Source organism: Canis lupus, chromosome 1 (genome assembly GCF_003254725.2).
Source record: "Canis lupus dingo isolate Sandy chromosome 1, ASM325472v2, whole genome shotgun sequence".
In the NCBI taxonomy this organism is placed as follows: Eukaryota; Metazoa; Chordata; class Mammalia; order Carnivora; family Canidae; genus Canis; species Canis lupus.
Genome location: NC_064243.1, coordinates 118,537,111 through 118,558,002, shown reverse-complemented (window position 1 = coordinate 118,558,002; position 20,892 = coordinate 118,537,111). Strand labels below are relative to the sequence as shown.

General features: G+C 60.5%; 1 protein-coding gene across 1 annotated transcript; it reads left to right on the top strand.

Annotated features, from left to right (window-relative positions):
• Positions 1-2,860: 2,860 nt before the first annotated feature.
• Positions 2,861-16,607, top strand: KCTD15 (potassium channel tetramerization domain containing 15). Its single transcript, XM_025425191.3, is given in 8 exon segments — positions 2,861-3,017; positions 4,721-4,820; positions 6,392-6,484; positions 7,127-7,302; positions 12,259-12,403; positions 14,820-15,125; positions 16,311-16,439; positions 16,441-16,607. Coding segments are annotated over 6 exon segments (852 nt in total). The 5' UTR covers positions 2,861-3,017; positions 4,721-4,820; positions 6,392-6,418; the 3' UTR covers positions 16,471-16,607.
• Positions 16,608-20,892: the final 4,285 nt, after the last annotated feature.

The window sequence follows — 20,892 nt, the reverse complement described above, 5'->3', positions numbered from 1 at the left end:
AGCAATATTAAGGAAATAAAGGTCCTGCAAAATGGTCAGTTCTTGTTTCGATTAAGTTGTGCATTTTTAATAGAGTTGGTATAAAGTGAAACTCTTAAAAAAACACGCAGGAATTTAGAATAAAGTGGAATCATCCTATTTTCAGGGTCACCAGTACCACAGTGAGATTTGTCTCTTAAACAATGACACTTAGTATCTCTGTAGTTCCATGAATACTTTTGAAGTGTCATATTAAAACCAATCTCATGGCCTTGAGGCAAAGAGAAGCAATTAGTCTTGGAGTTGTGAATAAATAAAAATCCATTTATACACCCGTCCTTGACATGTACCTTGCAAATCTTAGAAACTTCATCTAGTGGGAAAAGAAATGTTAAATCATGAATACCAATACTAATCACATCACCATGTGGCTTCCTAAAACAGTTTGGTTCATACCAATCTTTTAAGTATGAATTTATATGTATATATTTATCCATGATGAACACAAAACAAAGCCATTCTGGCTGACGCCTAGGAAGAGGGGGTTGATGAGGGATGCTAGGGCCACAAGGGCCATGACAAGCAGGTTTTCCGCGAGCCTGGTGCATTTTTCCTCTTGCTCCCCTACTCTCAAGCACTCACAGGCCTGGAAATGGGGTCGGTACCCACACCCTGCTCCATCTGTGGGTCCCACCCTGCCAGTATTTAAGGGAGGACTCGGGAGGTCACAGTATTTGGACTCTTGCTTCACTTCCCATCTGGGTCCATTCCTTCGGTGCTGGGTGGGGTGAGTGTAGATGGGGGCTTTGCTGTGCCCGAGCCCCCGCGCAGCCCTGGAGCCACTGGGGCAGTCGGCCACCTGGGCCACCTCGCAGAGCACACCTCCCGGGCCCGGGCTGGCTTGGGCTGGCCTGGGCTGGCCTGGCCACAGCGCAGAGAGCAGAGAGTGGTGCTGTGAGGCCAGAGCTGGGAGCCAGAAGCCCGGCGGCGCCAGGGCGTGGGGAGCTGAGTGGGCAGCCCGTGGGCCGCGCTGGAGCCGCCACCGCGCAGATCCCTGACCTACTTCCAGGCCCCCTTTCAGTTCTAGGAGCCGCCAAAAATCCATAAATTAAGGAAATTAACTGATGGGGCCTGCGGCATCTTTGTAAGCTATTTAAATCTATAAATTTACAACATCTTCTGCATATATCAAGTAATTGAACTAACTGCGGGGATGTGACTTTAATGAGAAAATTTCCCCCTTCTCCTGCAGTTCGAGCTCTAAAATAAATAAATAAATAGAACCTCCCCTTAGGAAGGAAAGTTCCTGCTTTATTCCCGCGTGGAGAAGTTACAGAAGCGCCGGCCGGGCGCCCTCGCCACGCGCGAGGTGAAGGGAAGGGAAGGGAAGGGAAGGGAAGGGAAGCAGGCCCCGACTCGGTGCTTCTGCCACCAGCGCCCGCGCCCCGGGTCGGCCCCGAGCGCCCCCCACACCCCCACCCCCCACGAGCGAGGCCGCTAGAGGGCGTCGCGGGCCGGCGGGGGCGCGGGGGGGCCGCGGTGCCGCCGAGGGGAGCGCGCCCGCCCCGCAGCCGAGCCTGCCGGGGGCCCGGGCGTCCCCGGAGCCGGACGGGGGCGCAGCGCAGGCCGCGCGCGCTGGAGACTCGGCGCTCGGTTTCCAAGGAGTCGGGAAATGGAGAGGAGGGGGGCGGGCGGGGCGCTCGGGGAGGGGGGGCAGGAGGAAGGGGGCAGGCGGGGGAGGGGGAGGGGAGGGGAGGGGCCGCCGCCCCGCGGAGCTGGGAGGGGCGCCCCGGGCAGTGCCGGCCGCCGCCGCGCCGCGCTGCGCTCGGGAAGGAAATGGCGCGTCTGGCCGCGGGCTGCCGGCCGGGCCCCCCCCGCCCCCCGGAGCCGACCGCGTGTCCGCAGACGTCACGGCGGAGGGGCAGCCCGGGCCGAGCCCCGCGGGGGGAGGCCGCGCGGGGGGAGGGGCGGCCCCGGGCCCCGGCCCCCCGCCCCCGGCCCCGCCGCAGCCCCGGCCCGGCCGCCTCGCCGCCCAGCGGCTCCCCAAGTCCCGCCCCTGCCCCCGGGCGCCGCGGCGGCGGCTGCTCTCCTCTTTGTAACCGAAGAGTCAAGAAATGTGAGAAACGTGCCCTGTGTTACTTATTTGGGAGCCGAAAATTTATGCCCAGCTGAAAGCGCCCGGGGAAATATTACATCAGATGAAATGACAATGATTAAAATCAGCTTCTCCCCCGCCCCCTCCCGAGCCCGGAGGAGGCCCGGGCGCCGCGTGGCCGGCCGGCGGGGGGCGGGGGCCGCGGGGCGCGGGGGGCGCGGGGGGCGCGGGGGCCCGGGCGCGGCGCTCCCGGGAGGGTCCTGGCGGAGGCCGCGGCGGGCGGGCGGGCGGGCGCGGGCTCCGGGAGAGGCGGGCGGGATCGCCGGGCGAGAGGAGGGGACGCGGCGCATTCGTGTCGCCGAGCGCGGCAGGCGCGGGCGCGCGGAGCTAATTGCGACTCTAATCCTCTGCCCCGCGGCGCAGCCGAGCCCCGAGCCAGGAGTCGCCGCGCGCTCCCGCTCGCGCCCGCCGCGCCGGCAACTGGAGCCGGTCGCTGCCCTCGCGTCCGGGCTCGGCCGCCGCGGGGCGCGCGCCACGGCCCGGGGCGGGGGGCTGGCTCTCTCGCCAGCCATCCAGGAAGGCCGCTGGAGGGAGAGGAGGAGGAGAGGCGGCGGGAGCGGCGGGAGGGCGGCCGGAGCGCGGCGCGAGGAGGAGGCGGCGGCGGCGGCGGCGGCGGCGGCGAGGAGGGAGGAGGCGAGGGGAGGGCGGGGAGGGGAGGCCCCGGCGCGCCGCGCCGCGAGGGGCCGCGCGAAGCGGGGGCCGGGGCGGGAGGGGTGGGTGGGGGGAGGGTTGGGGGCGAGAGAGAAAGTAACTCCAGGACGAGACCGGAGCGACCCGCGCGGCGAGCACAGGCGGCGAGGCTGCGCCCGAGACCGGCGGCTGCGGGGGGCGGGGGCTGCGCCCGGGCCCGGGCCCGAGCCCGATCCGCCGCTCCGGCTCCGAGGTAAGCCCCGCGCGGGCCGCCCCCGCCCGGCGCCGCGCACCCCTGTCCCCAAAGTGGCGGCGACGCCGCGAAAGTCGCTCGCCCGGGGTTTGCACCTGGGTGGGGGCGGCCGCTTTGTCCGGGGGCCGGGCGGCGGGGGCCGGCGGCGCGGGGGCACCCGGCACAAAGGCCTGGCGCGGGAGGGGGCTGCCCACGTGGGCTGGCCCGGGCCCCGGCGGACCCTCCCCACGCGGGCGGGCGCCGAGCTCCTGCCGCGCGGGGCGGGGTGTGCGTGTGCGTGTGTGTGTGTGTGTGTGTGTGTGTGCGCGCGCGGCGGGGGGGGTTGCAGGTCCGGGCGCTCGGGCCTCAGTGCAGAGCCGAGCGCCCTGCAGGGCCAGCGAGTTTCCGGGGTCAGAACCGGGCTCACGCCGCTGGGGCTTCGGGGCGCACAGGGCCCGGCTTGGCGCCCAAATCGGAAAAAGTCTCTAACGGGACAGACGTGCGTCCTCGGACGCCCACCCGGCGAGTCCGAGCGGGGCGGGAGGGGCCGGGGAGCTGGTGGTGGCCCCGGGCGCGCGGGGGGCGGGGGGCCGCTGGGCCGCGCCGGGGCTGCCCTGCCCGCGGGGACCCCCTGACCCGGGCGCGCGCGCGGGGCGCACACCGGCGGACGCCCCTCTCCCGTGGCCCAAACGCCTTTCCGCCCTCCCGCGCCCCCCACCTCGACTGCAGAAAGATGAGCTTCAAGTTTTCACTCCGTGTCTCAAATGTGCACGAAGGAATTTAACTGCACGAGTGAATAACAGCATTAGTTTCAATTAATTTTTTTTTTAAATCCCGGCAACAATAAACTTTGAGAACAAAAGCGCTTTTACGTCCTTAATTAGGCGAGCTTCCCATCTGTGGTCTCTAAGTGTCTGCCTCTTGATTTAACTTTGTCCTCCGCCCCGCCCCCGCCGCGCACCCCTCCCCGCCCTGCCGGGCACCTCGGGTTCCGCGGCCGCCCCCGCCCCGCGGCGCCGCGGGCCTCGGCCCAGGCGGCTCTGGCCGCCCCGAAGTTCACACCGGCCGGCGGGCTCCGCGGCGGGGCTGGCGCGCACCAGGTGGCATGCCCGCCCCCCGCCCCCCTGCTCCGGGCCGCCCTCCCCCTGCACCCCCACCCCCGGCCCATGCTGCAGGCCCCTGGCACTCGTGCCCGCAGGCGGGCGCCCAGGGCGCAGAGCTGAAGGGAGCTCGCGAGGCGCCTTCTGTTTACCTTTTATGGTTAAAATAACAGCTTAGCAAAGAAGCGACTTCACGAAGAAGCGATTTAGTGAAATCGTCTCAAGCTGCCGCAGCTCAGCCAGTTTAATCACCCCCAGAGAGCTGAACAACTGCGAGCACAATGGGACACAAAATCATTTTGTGTGTAAATGAGCGTGGCATTCTGCTCGCTTCCCTCTGCTCGGGCGGGCGGGGCTCGGCGGCGGCGGCGGCGGCGGCCACGGGACCGGGGCTCCCACCGCAGCTCAGAGAAGCAGGTCAATCCCCAGCCAGCGTGGAAGCCCGCAGGCCCCGAGCACGCTGCGCCGCCGAGGGCCCTGCAACAGGCGGTGTGGGCGAGCCCGGGGAGGGCCGGGGCGCGCTGGGGCTCGGTCGTGGGGTCGTGGGGTCGTGGGTTTGCTGGTGGTGGTGAAGGAATGAACTTGTGTCTCTGACTGCACCCACTTTTGTGCTTCTGACCTCAGCAGTGGTGTCGGGGGAAAGGTGCATTGTCCAGCACAGATGCGTTGGCCGGAGACTGCGCCGGAGGTTCTGGTGGAGGCGTAAAGCCTGGGGCTTCCAATGGTGAGTTCCTGGTTTGCCGTGAACATCAGGTCGTGCTTGTGATGGAAACAGAGGCTGGATGAGAACGGGACCGAAGAGCTTTTGTGATGGGTACTTGGTGTTAAATGTCACTCGAGTGGTGTCCTGGTAGTTGGGAAAACATTGCGCAGTCGGCCTTGATAGAATTTCCATCGGAATTCCTTGGAGCAGTTTATCCTGCGTGTGGCTTTCCTTCTGGCTCCTCCCCCAGTGGAGCCTCCCAGGGCAGGAAAACCCATCCTGAGATCTGTTTTGGTTTCTCAGAACTTCCTTGAGATAAGTGACCTGCTTTGCTTTTCTGAGCTGGCCAGAAGTCAGGGATGCCGCAAGCGGCAGACCCTGAGTAGCCCCCCAGCGAGAGTATAAGTGAAACGTCACCGTCTCATGGCACCCCCACCCCCACCCCAGGTTCATGTCAGGGAACTTGCCAGGACACAGAAGGCAGAGCAAAGCCAAGGAGAGTAACCTTACTTAAACTGGCAGGATCGATGCTCATTGGACCTTGGTCCATGTTTTAAAACTGGATGTTGAATTTCAAGGCACAAAGTCAAACCCGAGAGAGAGAAGTCCAGGTGAGGCCGGTGGGAGTCAGCGTGTGTGGGGGTATGGGTGTGAGGGTGGGGGTGCTCACTGTGCCCCAGGAGACAGCCTCCAGTCAATGCAAGGGGCTGCACAGACCCCCACCCCTCCTGCAGTGTCCTAGGGTGGCTTCTAGCTACTGAGGGACAGTCTTATTTCAGTTGCTGGTCGTGGCATAGAGCAAAGTCGCAAGTGCCTGGGGGGGGAGCAGGAGAGAGGGTCCATTTGCCGAGCTGCTGTCTTGTTTCCTTCTGGCCAGCTCTCCAATGCCTTGGGCCGTGTGATCCTGAGGGGATCTGGAATTCATTAGGCACAGATAAGACCATTCTGCGGGGCTGGGGAGAAACTGCAGAGGTGTGGGCTAGGCAAACAAAGACAAGTTTCCTCTCTTAGGCACCCCAGGGAAGAGGTGGCCTCCTAAGTGACTTCCCCTCTTCTGCCAAAAGAGGCTTCTGCGTGTCTGGCCATTCACAGACTGCATCTTAACACGGTGGAGGTGGTGTTCGGAGAGGTTCCCGGGCTCCCCAGCCCGTGGAGGGTGGGGGATCCCTGAGCTGTGGTCCACGGGGCTCTCTGCTGATGCAAGAGGAGACATGCTTGGTAATGTGGCTCTGAACCAAAATACCAGGGAAATCAGATTTGTTCTGAAACATTTTGGGGCAATAATGGTGAGCATATGCTTCAGCACTGTCATTAACCGAATTAGCAGACATGGAGCTGCCCAGAAAACACGTGTGTGAGCGTGTGTGTGTGTGTGTGTGTGTGTGCGCGCACGTGTGCATGCATGAACTGCTCCGGCTTTGGGACGTGGGGACAGGGTAGTGGCGGGTGGAATCCGGAGAGGGCTGTGTGCTATGGGGTCCCAGACAGCGTAGGCGGGAAGGATGCTTGCAAGCATCTCCGACGCTGGGAGACCCAGCACGCAGGACTGCTGAGGAGTAAAAGCCCTGTGGTTTTGTCGGTGCTCCCCACAGATACTCTGGGCAGCGATGGAAGCCTAGATGCCTCACCGCAAGGAGCGGCCGAGCGGGTCCTCGCTTCACGCCCACGGCAGCGCCGGCACCGCGGTGAGAGCCAGCAGGGTGGGCTGGGCAGCGGCCGGGGGCCCCCTCCTGGTCCTCTTCCCCAGCGCCTGCCTGCCCACCGGCCGCCCTTGCTCGCAGCCTCCGCATCCAAGGGATGGCTGTTGACTGGCTGTGCGGATTATGTATTTTTTTTGAAACAAAAATGCTCTTAATTTGATGTGAAATTTACTACATGTATAAAACTCAACGCCTTAGGTGCTGAGGAAGTCACTAATTTAGAGGTGTCTCGTTACTGAGACAAACTTGCAAAAAACCCCTGAATCCCAATTCACAAATTGGTGATTCGTTTGTCAGGGGATATTTCACATCTAACACATAAGCCCGCGACCTTTAATTAGAATTTTGCAGTTTGTTTTATGCCCCCGGAGGCTGATACCTTGAAATTTTTTTTTTCCTGATTTCTTATTGCTAATAAGCATCTTTCTTTTCCCCCTCTGGTACTTTGAAGAAAATGATGCAAATACACTTAATTACAGTGGTGGCCATAATTTGTCAGCTGAATATGTGATCAGGCCCCAGCAGAAGTGATCTGATTAGATCTGTGATCACGTTGGCAATAAAGGGGAGTGAGTGCACAGCTCCGTCGTGGAGAAACTCTTGTTTTCGCCTTGTTTCCATCTCCAGGAGGGAGGAAGCATGTCCCGGTTGTCTCTTACCCGGTCGCCTGTGTCTCCCCTGGCCGCCCAGGGCATCCCACTGCCAGCCCAGCTCACCAAGTCCAATGCGCCCGTGCATATCGATGTGGGTGGCCACATGTACACCAGCAGCCTGGCCACGCTCACCAAGTACCCCGACTCCAGGTAAGAGCCAAGCCCCTGGTAGCACCAGGCGTGCAGTGGTTCCCGGCAGCATCGCCAGCCTGCTGCCACCAGTGGGGTCCGTGCCCTCCGCCAGCCTGCGTGCGGGCTCTCCAGGGCCCACCTGCTCCCCCAGACTGGGGGCACTGGGGTTCGGGAGGACCGAGTCTGCCCCTCGAAAGATGCTTTAGACAGGAACTTGCGACCCTGGGTTGGTGGCGCTGAAAGTGCTAGGTGGAGTTCCTGACCCGCCGGCCGAAGCCCCCTATTCGGAGCCAGCCCCACCTGGCCAGCAGCCGGCTGGGAAGCCCGAGGACCTTCAGGTTCCTCTGGACTGAGACCCAGGCCTGGCCTTTGCAGAGGACCGTTTGTGAGCCATGCTGCATACTCCTTGGGATCGTGTTAGAGAGAAGTACTTAATCCTATTTCCTACTCTAACCCTCGGTTAAGGACACAAGGAGAGGGAGGAGTGGGAGTTGCAATTTGCCATCTTTGTCTGTTGGAGTGGCCCCTGCTAGATCCTGCGGGGTAGCAGCAGGCTCCCTTGTGCCCCGGGGAGGCAGGGTGGCGGGGAGGGGTGGCGAGGGGGGAGGGGGAGAGCTGCAGTGACTAGCTAGGAATGTCAGGGTGTTCAGGCTGTGGATAAGCATGAGCCTCAGACCCCCCTCAGCAGATGAAGTGTCTCTGACCAGGAGCCTCCCAACAGGGCACCTTGCTCTCTGCCCAGCTCCCCGGAGCTCCTGACTCCTGAGCCCATTTGTGGGAGGTGCCAGGCGCGTCCGGCTCCCCTGCTCCTGCCGCTTGGGCATGGCCCTCCCAGGGGCAGACCCGGTTTCCTGTTGGCATAGCAGCAGGGCTGCCCAGAGGTGGGATGGCCTCCGAGCATCTCCTGGAGGTGACGCAGTGTGCTGCTCGCAGAGCCCACGACCGCTTGCTCCTGGCACAGCGAGGCAGCCACCACCCGGGGCTGAGCAGCAGGAGGGCCGGGGCTGCGGGGTCTCGCCCTTGTTCTATACATTTAAAAAAACAAGAGGAGTTAATTAATCCCCCAGACACCGAGGGATCATCTCTGGGAAGCTTTCTTGTCAGTCTGCCTTGTCGCTGGGGTGGTGGCTCACTGCAGAGCATCCGTAGCGCATGGTACCTTGTTGAGAGCCGGGGCGGAGCTGGGAGCAAGTGCTGGAGGTGGATAGAGCGTCCAGATCGGAATCTGGGGAGCCTGGGGTACAGATGGCAGCTGGGACTTCATCCCTCAGCCCCACAGAGGCGAGGCCTGGGGCACTTGTGAACTTGGGGGCCTCGCGGGGCCGGCAGCCGTGAGGCCACAGCAGCAGGGCCGGCCTGTGCGCTCGCCGGCAGAGCTCTGTCTAGGATGGGAGATGGATTCTGCTTATTTAATTTCAATTTTGCCTTCTGCGGCATTCCCGAGTTGTTTGAGATAGATCATCCCTTAATCGGTTGACGACGTTTGTGAGTGAAATTCATAAAACCCTTGCCCACAACCTCTCTGAAGAGTGTTTCTTGAAATCAGACACTTGCCTTTCTAGAGTAATCACAGCTCAGGCCTGCGGGGAGTGGCTGCCTCATTCTTGTCTTCGGGCTGCCGCCTGGATGGGCAAGGACAGGGGCAGCCCTCCCCTCTCATACCCGCAGTGCAGCTCATCTTTGCCCATCATCCTGCTCTGCGGCGGGGCAGGCCCTCTGGGGAGCCGAGCGCCCTGTGGCCCCGTGATGGGGCATGTGGGACCCTCGGGGGGCAGGATATGCCCAGAGGGGGCAGCCGTCTGGGGCTCTGAGATGAATCTGTCATGCTTGCCTGGATGGCTTCTGACTCAGGGGAGAGCTGCTCCCTAGGCCTAAAGCTTTGGCCCAGAGACCAAGGGGTGGTGGGACCTGTAGGACAGTCAGGGGACAGTGGGTCAGGCCGGGCCTGGGAAGTGGGTTGGACAGCTGTGCTGGCAAGAGCCCCACAGCTCTCTCTCATCCTTCTTTAATTGAATCATTAATATTTTTTTTTTTAAAAAGTCTTTTCACCAATTCCGGAAACCAAGATCAATCCCTTACCCATGGCACTGATGTTTGAGTCACCAAGAGATGAACGAGTAAGAGTGCTAAGGTCACCCCAGGGGACTTCGGGATTTCAGGAAAGTCCCGCCCTGGGCAGTGCCGTGAGGCCAGGGGGCTGGTGTCCCACAGCCTTGGGACCCTGCACCCGCAGGACTATGCCCGGGCTTCTGGTTCTTGGCTCATCGGGGTGACTCCAACACCGGGGCAGGTGCGGCCACCAGCTGGCTCAGGCACAGCCATCAGCCTGTGCCCAGAAAGAGCAGAGCACGGCTGCCCCAGGGCTGGAAGTGGACGCCCCAGGGCTGCTACCTCGCCTGTCCCTGCCGGACATCCATTAGCTGCTGCCATCACGGCCCCAAGGTGGTGTCCACACTGGATGTGGGAAGCAGCAAATTAAGCCAGGAGCTTCAGAACTAATAAAACCTTCCACTGAACCATCCAGGAAATTGGAGCCAAAGCTTTTTTTTTTTTTTTTTTTAAAAAAAAGGAGACCCCTGTCAGCTGGGATCAGAACTGGCTGGATTATTCTGAGAAGGACTTCCAGAAGTTGCTGTCCCACACCCTGCAGCCTCTCTCAGAGGGTGGCCCAGGGAAGGAGCTGGCTCTCGAGACCCTGCAAGTAGGGAGGGGAAGGATGAGGAGAGTCCTTTTTGCGGCAGTTGTCCTAACCTGCCCTCAATTTACCTCCTCCGTAGCCTCAGACCTGAGGGTGGGAAAGGCCTTTGTCCTTCAAATGGATACCGATGGTAATATCTAGAACACGTCTTAAAATAAGGCAGGTTGAGAACCTTCTAGCATCTGACCAATAAAACAACCTAGAACCCAGGCAGCCCTAGAATGTGGGTGGCCCCAGGGGTCCCCTAGACCAACGGGGTGGTGTGGAGCTCCAGCCAGCCCTGGCATCAGAGACATCTGCAAGGTACCCAGGCCTAGAACGTTACTTGCCGCACAGAGTGTTTGAGCTCAGCCAGGAAGCGGGGACAAGGTTCCACAGGCTTGTGGAGGCTTCGGACCGGCTAGCTTGCCTACGAATGTGGCTTTTCCTTCCTCCTGCTGGTGTGACATGTGGGGCTTCGGCCAAGGATGGCCTGTGGGACCCGGCAGCCTTGCTTAGTCCCATCTGCGCCTGGGGCCCTTCATGGCCCTCATTCTGCATGTCCCAAGCTCCGCAGAGGCCAGGTCTTAGGGGCTCCGGCAGCTGGAAGCGGCCTTGGAGCCCACTAGGCTTTCCAGCAGGGGCTGCGTTCCCCAGGCCTGGGAGGGTGACAGGGCTCAGGGGCCTTGGGAGTCCGGAGATGAGTTGTGTCTGGGTGACTGCAGTACTGGTTCCACGGGTCTGGGCCTCTCCACACCTCATCCTGGACTCTGAGCTGCTCACGCCCATCCATGAGGCAGCCTTGCCCTTTATATGGCCCCGCTGGGACAGGGGCTCAGCCGTGGCCCCAGAGTGAGAAGAGGTGGCTGCGTGGCTACCGCAGGCCAGAGCAGGCCCTTGTGGCCGGTGCCTTGAGCGTGCCAGGCCACCAGACCGGAGGACAGTATAGACGGGAGGACCTGAGACGCTTTGGGGACTCTCACCCCTCAGTATCTACCCAACTCATGTGCTCTGAGGACCAGTGACTTAGAACGGACGGAGGACCGGGCTGTTGGTGGAGAAGGGAGCATCCCTGGAGGGTCCTTGTGGGTGCAGACAGGGTCAGTCCCAGACAGAGCCACCCCTCTCCCAGGCGGTGCACATAAGCTGTCGCCGTGCCAGGGTGTTGCTGGTGTGTGGCTATGCCTGCTGAAGGGTATCTGGAGGTGCTGTCACTCACGGCACCCCGCCAACCTCCCACCTGTTCCTGAATCAAGCTCTTGGCCGTCCCCGCCCCTCCTTGGGGCTCCTCACTGTCCACAGCTGAGCCAAAAGGGGCCGGCTGCCCTGGCCCTGGGGCCAGGGGTCCTCCTCCCTGGAATGGACAGGGACAGGCATCGGGGGCTCCCCACGAGCTTCCTGCAGGTCCTGTGTTTCTGTCAGAACCACTGCCCTTCAGAGGACAGGGTGCTGGGATGGGACGTCTCTCCCCTGCCAGGTGTGCACACCTGCTTCTGCACGTGAATACACCGGCGTCTGGGGACATACCGGGTGCGTGTATGTGCATAGGCTGTGGTGCATGTGTACATGCTCACACCACAGCTTGTGTGCAGGCACACTGTAGAGTGCGCGTGTGTGTGTGCACACATGCTATCCCTCCCGCCTGCCTCTCTTCCTCCCCTAGGGCTCCCCGAGTGAGTGGCTCTGCGTGGTCTGTCTGTGAGTTTGTCAGCCTACACAGCTGTGTCTCGGTGGTTCTCATTGGCTGGCATGTCCTTTTCCTGGGTGTGTCTGGGTCTGCCCGCGATTCGTGTGTGGCAGGGGAGGGGACCGTGTGATCTTGAGCCTGTTGCCCAAGTGTGTCGCCTCTGATGCTCATTCATGTGGGTTGGGTGAGGTGGATGTGTGTGACCCGAGACTGACGTGCCCGGTTTACGTGCGTTCACTGGGCGTGAGGCTGTGGGCTGGGGTATCTGCTGGTCGGTAGGAGTTTTCTGGGCGGGTGTGCCTGGCAAAGGTTTGTGTGTGGGGGGCGAGGAGGCTGTGTCTGCGTGTCACTCTAGTTTTCCGGGCCGGTAGTGTGTCGGCGGGCAGGTGCACGCGGCCAGGTGTGTGTGTCTCTCTGGCTGTGGCTTGTGAGTGTAGGCCGGGTGTGCAGCATGTGCCAGTGTCCTCTGTGACTGGGACCTGACCGCCCTGGGGGTATGCAGACACCTGCGGGGCCTGGCAGGGGCCTAGTTACCCAGGGAAGGCCCCCTTGCCCCTCCGGTGGGGCAGGTGACTGGCCCTTCCATCACCCCTGCTCCCCCCTCTCCCAGAATAAGCCGCCTCTTCAATGGCACCGAGCCCATCGTCCTGGACAGTCTGAAGCAACATTACTTCATCGACCGGGACGGGGAGATTTTCCGCTATGTCCTGAGCTTCCTGCGGACGTCAAAACTGCTGCTCCCGGATGACTTCAAGGTAAGTCGGCCGCCAGCCGCTCCCCTGCGCTGCCTGTGCGGTGGCATTACACAGGGGACGCTGTGACTTAATAAATGGACCCACGGTCGTCATGGCAACCATAAAAAGTTAAACGATGAAGCCGAGGGCTAAATCAGTTTTTCTAAACTAATTTTGTTTTCTCACATTTTTAGCTTATTTATCAGGGTGTAACAACAATTAAGCGGCCGCGCGTACCCCATCTCGTTTGCCGTGTTGAGGGACGGTTGTGGGCCAGAGTTACACACGGAGTTACAGAGTTCCTACATCTGTTGCTTGTGGGCACTTGGCAGGGGAAACCCTGACCCAAGCCAAATACCCTTTAAACAAAAGGCTGCCCCCAGGTCTGGGGGGCGGGGGGTGCCTGTCCAGGGTGGCTGACCTGGTTCCGAGAGGCCTGCCTCCTCGTGGGGCCCGGCCACGGCATGGGGAGTGGGGGGTCCCGGGGGAACAAAGCTCAGGCCTGGCTCAAGCCGGCAGATGTCCTTCCTTCCTGCACCCGGAGGACCCGTGGCGCTGGTGCTGTTTTGTCCTCCATCCAACTGATACCGGGTGCCAACAACCAGAGTCAGGCCAGAGATACAGTGAAATACAGGGCCGACGTGGGTCCTGTCCCCATAGCGCTTACGATCTAGTGAGATGACAGGTGTTGAACAAAGAAAAAAAAATAGAAATGCACGAGTTCCCGGGGTGGGGGGCAAATGTTTCATAGACGTAGAGAGCGAGGTGAAGGGGAACCATGGGGAGCCTGGCCCCGGGGGGTTTGGGGGGAACGATGATGCTTATCTGGGTGGTGAAAGAGGAACGGGGGAAACAAGCTTGAAGGCCAAGAAGCTTGGTACCTTCCAGAACCAGACAGAAGCTGTTGGCCTGGGACAGTGTGTGTAGGGGGAGGGGGCTGCTGGTCGAGGTGGGACCTAGGCGGCCTGCGCGGCATTCGGCGTTTTACCCTGAATGCAGTGCAAGGGTTGTGAGCAGGGAGTGACATCGGGTTTGCAAGTCAGAAGGACAGCGCTGGCTGCTGTGTGGGCAAGGGTGCAGTTGGGGTGAGGGGTGGGAGCGGGAGGCCGAGGGAGGTTTCCTGAGGCCTTGGTCCAGGTGGGAGACCACGAAGATAGAGCAAAGTGGCAGATGAGGTTTATGTTTAGGAGCTGGCCACGGAAGGCCACGGTGTGGACCAGTCGGAGGTGGGGGGACTCTCAAGGCTGCCTCCTGGCCTTTGGCTTGGGTCCTGAGTCCGTGCATGGAGGCCCAGGCGTGGAACAGGCTCGAGGGAGCGTTGCACCTCACTCCTGCAGGGATTTGGTGTTGGGGGCATCACATGGGGATGTTCTGGGCTGTACAGAAAAACGCGTGCAGATATCATTTAAAACCTTGGGAGTGGATGAGAGTGGACGCCCAGGACGGAGCCCTGAGGAACCCCATCAGAGGGACAGGGTGGGTCCCTGACAGATGACAGGTCCGGGTAGGGGCTAGAGCTTGGGCTTCCCTCAGAGCAGTTCCAGAGGCTGGGGCCAACAGGTGGAAGGGACCGAGGGCCTGTGGGGCTGGGCCCTGCGTGGGGGTTGGGCCCCCCTGCCTCCCCCCAGGGGTCCTCAGGCTCACCAGCCAGCCTTGAGGTGAGCCCCAGTGAGTGCCCCAAGCCCTGGGGCCTAAGCTACTCAGAGCCAGGGCAAGTATGGGTATGCATGTGTTTAGGGGACAGTTGCTGGGAACGTGCCAGCCTGGGAGTGGGCTGCCTGGAGGTGGCCTCCCCACCTCCCTGACACCTCCTCACTCGGCCTGCTAGGGCAGGGTGGGCCTGGCACTTGGCACATTTTGTCATCCCTTAGACCTCACCCTCCTCTCTGAGCTGGGTGTTTATGTCTCTTTTGTAGACAGGGAAACTGAGGCTCTGAGAAGGTCAGTAACTGACGATCAGAGGCCTCAGGGCTGGTAGATGGGGTGCCAAAGATCCCACCCAGGCAGGTCTGCTTTGCTGCCCTGCTGGGCCCTGAGCTCCTCGGGGGCAGATGGCGATGCTGTTGCCCTGTGCCTGGCCCAGCCTCTCGTGTCTGGGCTTCTAAGAAGGTGTAGGCACGGCCTCGGGCTCTCCTAGCCCAGCCCCCTGGTCTTTCCAGAGGCCTCTCGCTGCTCCAGGGACTCGAGCCCAGATGGACGAGCGCAAGGTATCTGGCACAGGTGCACACCAGCTGCTGCCTTGGGGTGAAGGCTAGACTCCCGGGGCTCGCACACAGTCACCTGAGCCCGTTGCCCCGTCTGTGCCAGGGGCACGGCCATCCAGGTCGCACCGAGCCCCGGGGGCCACACGGAACTGCCCGGGCAGGCGGGGTGCGTGGGGGGCCGGGGTCGGCAGGCGCAGCCCCCAGCCGCTGCCCTGCCCTGTGCGCCCCCGCAGGACTTCAGCCTGCTGTACGAGGAGGCCCGCTACTACCAGCTGCAGCCCATGGTGCGGGAGCTGGAGCGCTGGCAGCAGGAGCAGGAGCAGCGCCGCCGCAGCCGCGCCTGTGACTGCCTGGTGGTGCGGGTCACGCCGGACTTGGGGGAGCGGATTGCGCTCAGCGGCGAGAAGGCCCTCATCGAGGAGGTCTTCCCCGAGACTGGCGACGTCATGTGCAACTCCGTCAACGCCGGCTGGAACCAGGACCCCACGCACGTCATCCGCTTCCCGCTCAACGGCTACTGCAGGCTCAACTCGGTGCAGGTGAGGGCTGCGTAGGTGAGGGCTGGGCCCGCCGCGCCCCTGCCTCCCCGCCCGCGGCCCTGGGGCAGCAGGGATAGGTGGACGGAGGCGTGGCCCCTGACGGTGAAGCCCTCCGTGCCATCTTACAGGAAAGGCAACAATGTGTCGATGCATAATTTATGTCCCGCTCATAATTAAATGATGGCGCCTGGGGGACGGACTTAAAAAAATTGATCTGTGCTTTTTTTTTTTTTTTTTTAACCGAAAGGATGTTCTATAAAAATGGCCCAGAGTATTTTCAACAAAGTCTGCTTCACTTGGCACCCAGAGTCTGCCTTTCGAGTCAGATTAAACCCGGGCCATAGGAGCGGAGGGTCAGGCGCTGAGCGAAGGTGGCCCGGAGCCCCCTTGCCCACCCCCTGACCCGCAGCCGCAGGCACCCGGGCCGCCGCCCGGAGCAGGCCTTCCTCAGACGGGGCTCAGAGCCGGGGGGCCCCGGAGGGATGGGGCCTATGCTGACACCAGCGCTTGCAGACCCAGGAGCAGACTCCTCCTGATTCAGGCTTAGGGGCGGAGTGGACACTGGGGCGCAAAGGCCTCCCCCTCCCCACCCACGCACACGTGCCATAGGCTGTCAGTCAGAACTTGCGAGGCCTGGGACACAGGTGTCAGCCACGGTGACGGGACCCCCCTCCCCTCGCCCCCACAGAGGCACAAACCCACGTGGACATGGAGGCCTGTAGAGACTCAGAAGCCGAGGGGCCTCCTCCTCCTCCCCACCCCGAGTTCCCTTGAGCTGATGGGCCCCCAGGCCTCAAACCATCTGGGACTCACAGCTCAGGGAAGCAGGTGGCTGCCCAGAGGCCGCAGGCAGGGTCTCTATTATTGAGTCGGGCCTCAGTGAGGCGGGGGAGGGAGGCAGGTTATGCCCTGGAGAAGAGAGAAGGGGCCCGAAGTCTCTTTCTGCCTCTGGGTCAAGGCTGTGGACTCCTGAGAGTGGGGAGGGCAGCGGGGGCGAGGTCGCCTTCCCAGGTTTGGTCACCCAGGGGGACCCGGGGCCTGGCTGCACCTGTCCTTCCTGTGGTTGCCCACCCGGTGGTTCTGCAGGGTGGTCACTGTCATGAGGTCTTAACAGGACATCTCACGGCCCGCGAGGCCACGACCCTTGCAGCTGCACGCGGCTGACCCTTCTTTCTCCCCCGGCAGGTCCTGGAGAGGCTGTTCCAGAGGGGCTTCAGCGTGGCCGCGTCCTGTGGGGGTGGCGTGGACTCCTCCCAGTTCAGCGAGTACGTGCTCTGCCGGGAGGAGCGGCGGCCGCAGCCCACCCCCACCGCAGGTCCGGATAAAGCAGGAGCCCTTGGACTAGGCCCTGCCTCAGGTGCCCACCCGAGGCCGTGTGGCCCTGGGGACGCCCCAGGGACCTGGAGACAGTGCCGGGGAGTTGTGCCTCGGCCTGCTTAGCAGTGGGCGTGAGACCGAGGGTGGGGCTGGAGGGCCCGGAGCCGGCCCAGGAGCCCCAGGTACCGTGGCCGCAGAGCGCGGGGTGCCGGAGGTGTGCCCGCTGAAGGACTGTGGATGTGACCCAAAGATGCCGCGGTGGGGACAGGCACCCAGACCCTTGGGCTCACCAGCCCGGCTGCAGCGGAGGCCCCCGGGCCCACTCCAGAGGAGCCGATCGTCCTTCTCCACGCGTGGCAGACTGGTGGGGCTCCTTGCGTCACAGATGGCTTATTTTTCTACAGTATTTAAGATGGAAGTAACTAACTGCACAAGCCAGAGAGGCCAACAGGGACCAACGCTTCTTCATCTGGTGCTCAGTTCTCTACTGGCCGTGCAGCACACCCCCGTGGCAGGGGGAGCTCCGGGGTGCGGGGGCCCAGGTACCCGCACGGTAGGGCTTGGAAACTTGCGGCCCCTGTGCCAGAGACAGATGCAAGAATGGAGATGCTGTAGGAGCTGAAGCAGGGCCCCCCCGGGGACGGGGCTGCCGGGAGGAGGGCTCTGGGGGTGTGGGGGATGGATGGCTCTGGAACCATCTGAGACCCCCACCTTTGCTGCCACCCAGGGTGCCGGCCACACTTGGTGAGCCACCTGACCTACTAATGCCCAGGGGCTTCCAGTCCTGTCTGAGTGTCCTCACACCTGCGCTTCTGCAGAAGTCTCTCCCCGTCCGGACCAGCCACGGGGCCACACTGCATCCTTACCTCAGGAATGGGCCCCCTGGTGAAGGGGCCCATGTGTCAGCAGCATCCTCTGGGTACCCAGCTCAGGAAGCCGTCCCCAGCTCCGATTTTCCCACACTAATATGCACACTGAATTTGAATGAAACTGTTACACGAGCCTGCCTGCCGCTCAGACAGGGACACAAGGCGTACCTGGGGCTCCAGGCTCCGGATTCCAACAAGGACTGGCCCCGAGGGGTCCCCCCAGACCCACTCCCTCCCAGACGACAGGCGCAAAGACGCCCCCCCCCACCCCCGTCCCGGCCTTGTCACCCTTCCTGCGCGCTGGCTCCACCCGGGGGTGGGGGGGAATCTTGGAGGGGCGCCCCAGCCGGCCCCGCGCTGTGTACGATGCCTGTAGACTTGTATATGACTCCTTTAATATTGTAAAGATGCCGATGTACAATTGTCGTGTGTTTGTGTAAACACATTACGTTCCTAGTTCCTGCCATAAATGATGCTATAAAGCGAACGACTCAGGCTCCGTCCTGTGCAGTAGCGGCAGCCGGATCCCACACGCCACGCAGTGCAGAGGTGGGGGGGGGTGGAGTTTGGGGACTGGGATCCCCGATCACGAAGAATGAGACGACTTCCCAACCCCCTGCAGCCGTAGCTGGGGGAGGAGGCAGGGGCAGGGTCCTGAGCGGGCCATTATTTATTGCGTTTGGGTGCGCTGTGCCCTGTCCACTCTGGGCAGCACAGATTCTGAATTCTGATTCACATCCCCTAACCAGATGCCGTATGGGGGAAAGCAGACAGGTGTCCGGGGCTTTTGAACCCAGTCTTAAACGTTTGAGATTTTTTTCCCTCCTTGGCTCTGGGTTGAGGTTGGCATCGTCTTAGAGCCCCACAAAGTGGTACAAGGGGGCCATCCATGGCTCGGGCCAGCCAGGGGTACTTGCAGGCCCCAGCATGAGACCCGCAGGTCACCAGTGCGCCTCTTTCCAGGGGTAGGCTTCCCGTCTTAATGAGTCTGTGTTTTTCCTCAAAGCCCTTATGGTTCTAACCCACGAGGCCCCTTTTACATGCCCGGTAAGGGGCACCAGCTTCAACCTGCCTGCAGGACGGGAGCACAGAACGGCCTCATCCCGTCGGAGGCCACAAAGCAGATGCCATCCGCCCTACAATCTAATTTGCCGGCCGGACTTGCTAGCCGCCTCTGCTTAGCAACGCGCCTACGGTCGGCACATCTGCATTTTGGCATCAGAGGTTCACGTCTGAGAGGGGGAGAAAGCGTTGTGTTTATTAGAAAGGAAGTCTTGTGAAAACAGCTCAGTGCTGCGTGCATTTTTGGATTTTTCTGGTATGATAGCCAGGATGGTTGCTGGAGATTCCCTAACATTTTCAGGCAAATGATCTTTTTTGCAAACTAAACCATTGTGCTGGAAAAGAAAAACAAAAAGAGTAACCACCTTAACTGAATGTTACTCCTATTTAGTAGTTAAGTAAAAAAAGGGAAGTAGATGTTACATAAATTGGGAAATCTCTGAATCTGTAGAGATATACTGTGCTCCCATAGTAATGCTAAAATTCTAATATATATAGTCCCCATGAACAGCACAAATTATCGATTCCTTTAAGACATTTTTATACTTCCGGAATGACTATGTTGTAAGGAAGCTTTTGATCAAATACCAGCAGCATAAATGTTTCTTCTGTTCTTCATGAGCCTCAAAACTGATTATTTATGATAAGCAACTGGATAGAGAGCTGCCAGTGCTGTCCAACCTCTGCCACGGCGGGGGAGAACCGGACAAGCCACAGCAGGTGGCTTCTGCCCCTGTCCTGCTCACACGGGGCTCAGAGCCAGGTCACAACACTATCTTTTAAAAAGTGTTGGGTTGTTTTTTTTTTTTTTTTTAAACTACCACTTGACTGTGTTCCTTAGAATAAATAAAGGCTATTTTATAAATTACACACACAGCTCTAGCGCTTTGTTTCTAACCCACTGAGGCAGCCACAAGAAGGTACTCTGGTTTAGATGATTCTGAAACCACCACTCCTCACAGTTGGGACTTGGCTTGGCCAATCAATCAGACCCTGAGGGGCCCGAGTCTCAAATACTGACCTGACCCGAGGAGGTGCCGTGGAGGGCTGGGTGCTAAGCAGCTGCATGGTCCCCGGGCAACCTAGCATGCACCATGCTGGTAGACCTGGGAACGAGGGCAGAGAAGGCATGGGCTTCCTTCACCTCCCCCAAACCCCCAGCCCTGATCCCTGTGTTCCAGGGGTCATGAGTCTTTTGCATTATATTGATTTTGTGTGCACGTATGTGTGAACCAAACCAGCACATTTGGAAAATGGGCAGAGAAGCACAGATGTGAGCAGTGGGGGAACAGGATCTCCATTGAGCCCCTGACCAAGGGAAGCCTAATTTGGCTGAGCCCAGCAGAGCCTAATGAGCATAGGGTTGGCGGGGGGCGGGGGGGGGGGGGGGGGGCTACCCTTTATCCCACTCAGGAGGCAAGACCTGTGTTCTCCAGAAAGGTGGGCTACCTGCTCGGATGGCCCCATTCCATTGGGTCCTGTCCTCCCTCTTGACTCTCCAAAGACAGGAAAACAGCTACAGTGGCCCTGGAGGACACTAAGACACACAAGATTGGAGTTTCTCCTAAGTAGGTGAAAGGTGGAACACACAAAAATGGGAGAACCAGAGGATCTTCAGTTTGAGGCCAGACCCTTGGTTCAACCCGAGGGAGATCTAGATAGTTTGAGGGACAACAGTTGCCCAGACAGGGCATCTGCTGGCCTTGAGCCTGACATCTGGGCTAATGTGGGGTGTTGTAGAAACTAATGTCCAGCTTGATGGCCATAACTTCCACTGGCTTTAAGGTGGGTGGACCTCAAATTCAAGACCGCTACACAAGGCTGGTCGTTGTTCAAATGTGATGAGAACATGGCTGACCCTCTTTCTGCTTGCCCAACCCCATCCAAAGGAGGCAGCTCCATGTCGTGAGAAGCCTTGCCCTGCCTAGAGACCCACACCCATGAGTTAAGCCTTTCTGGACCAAGAGAAAGAAAAAACATTGGTGTCAGTTAAGGGCAGCTTCCTGCCAGGAGCAAGAGTAGCAGTGACAAGAGTTCTAAGGTGACACGAGTGAAACCCAACCCCAGTGAGGGTGACAGTCAGAAAAGGGAGGCTAATGAGGGACTCTCCCTGGACCTCACCGACCCCGCTTCAGTCTCTGCCCTCAAAGCCCTGTAAGTCCAAGGGCATTTCTCTGTGAGCTTTCAGGGGAAGGGAGACCCCGTGGCCCCTGGGAAGCCCCTACAACACCGCCCCAGCCCCAGGCTGATCTTATTGGGAACACTGAATGGCAGCTCTCTTCCCCGAAACCCCAGAGCCAGACAAACCAGGTACCTGGCTGAGCCATGGGGAGTTCTTCAAACCTCAGAGCTGCAGAGTGGGGAGCCACTGCCGGGCAGTGTAGCCAGGCATGACTGCCTGTCGGTAGCTGTTTATTCACAGGGACAGAGGCCACTTGTGTTTCAAGTTCCACCCTCCTACCCCCAGTGGAAGCGTGTCTTGGACAGTATTTGTGCTATTTTAGGGTCATATAACTTTG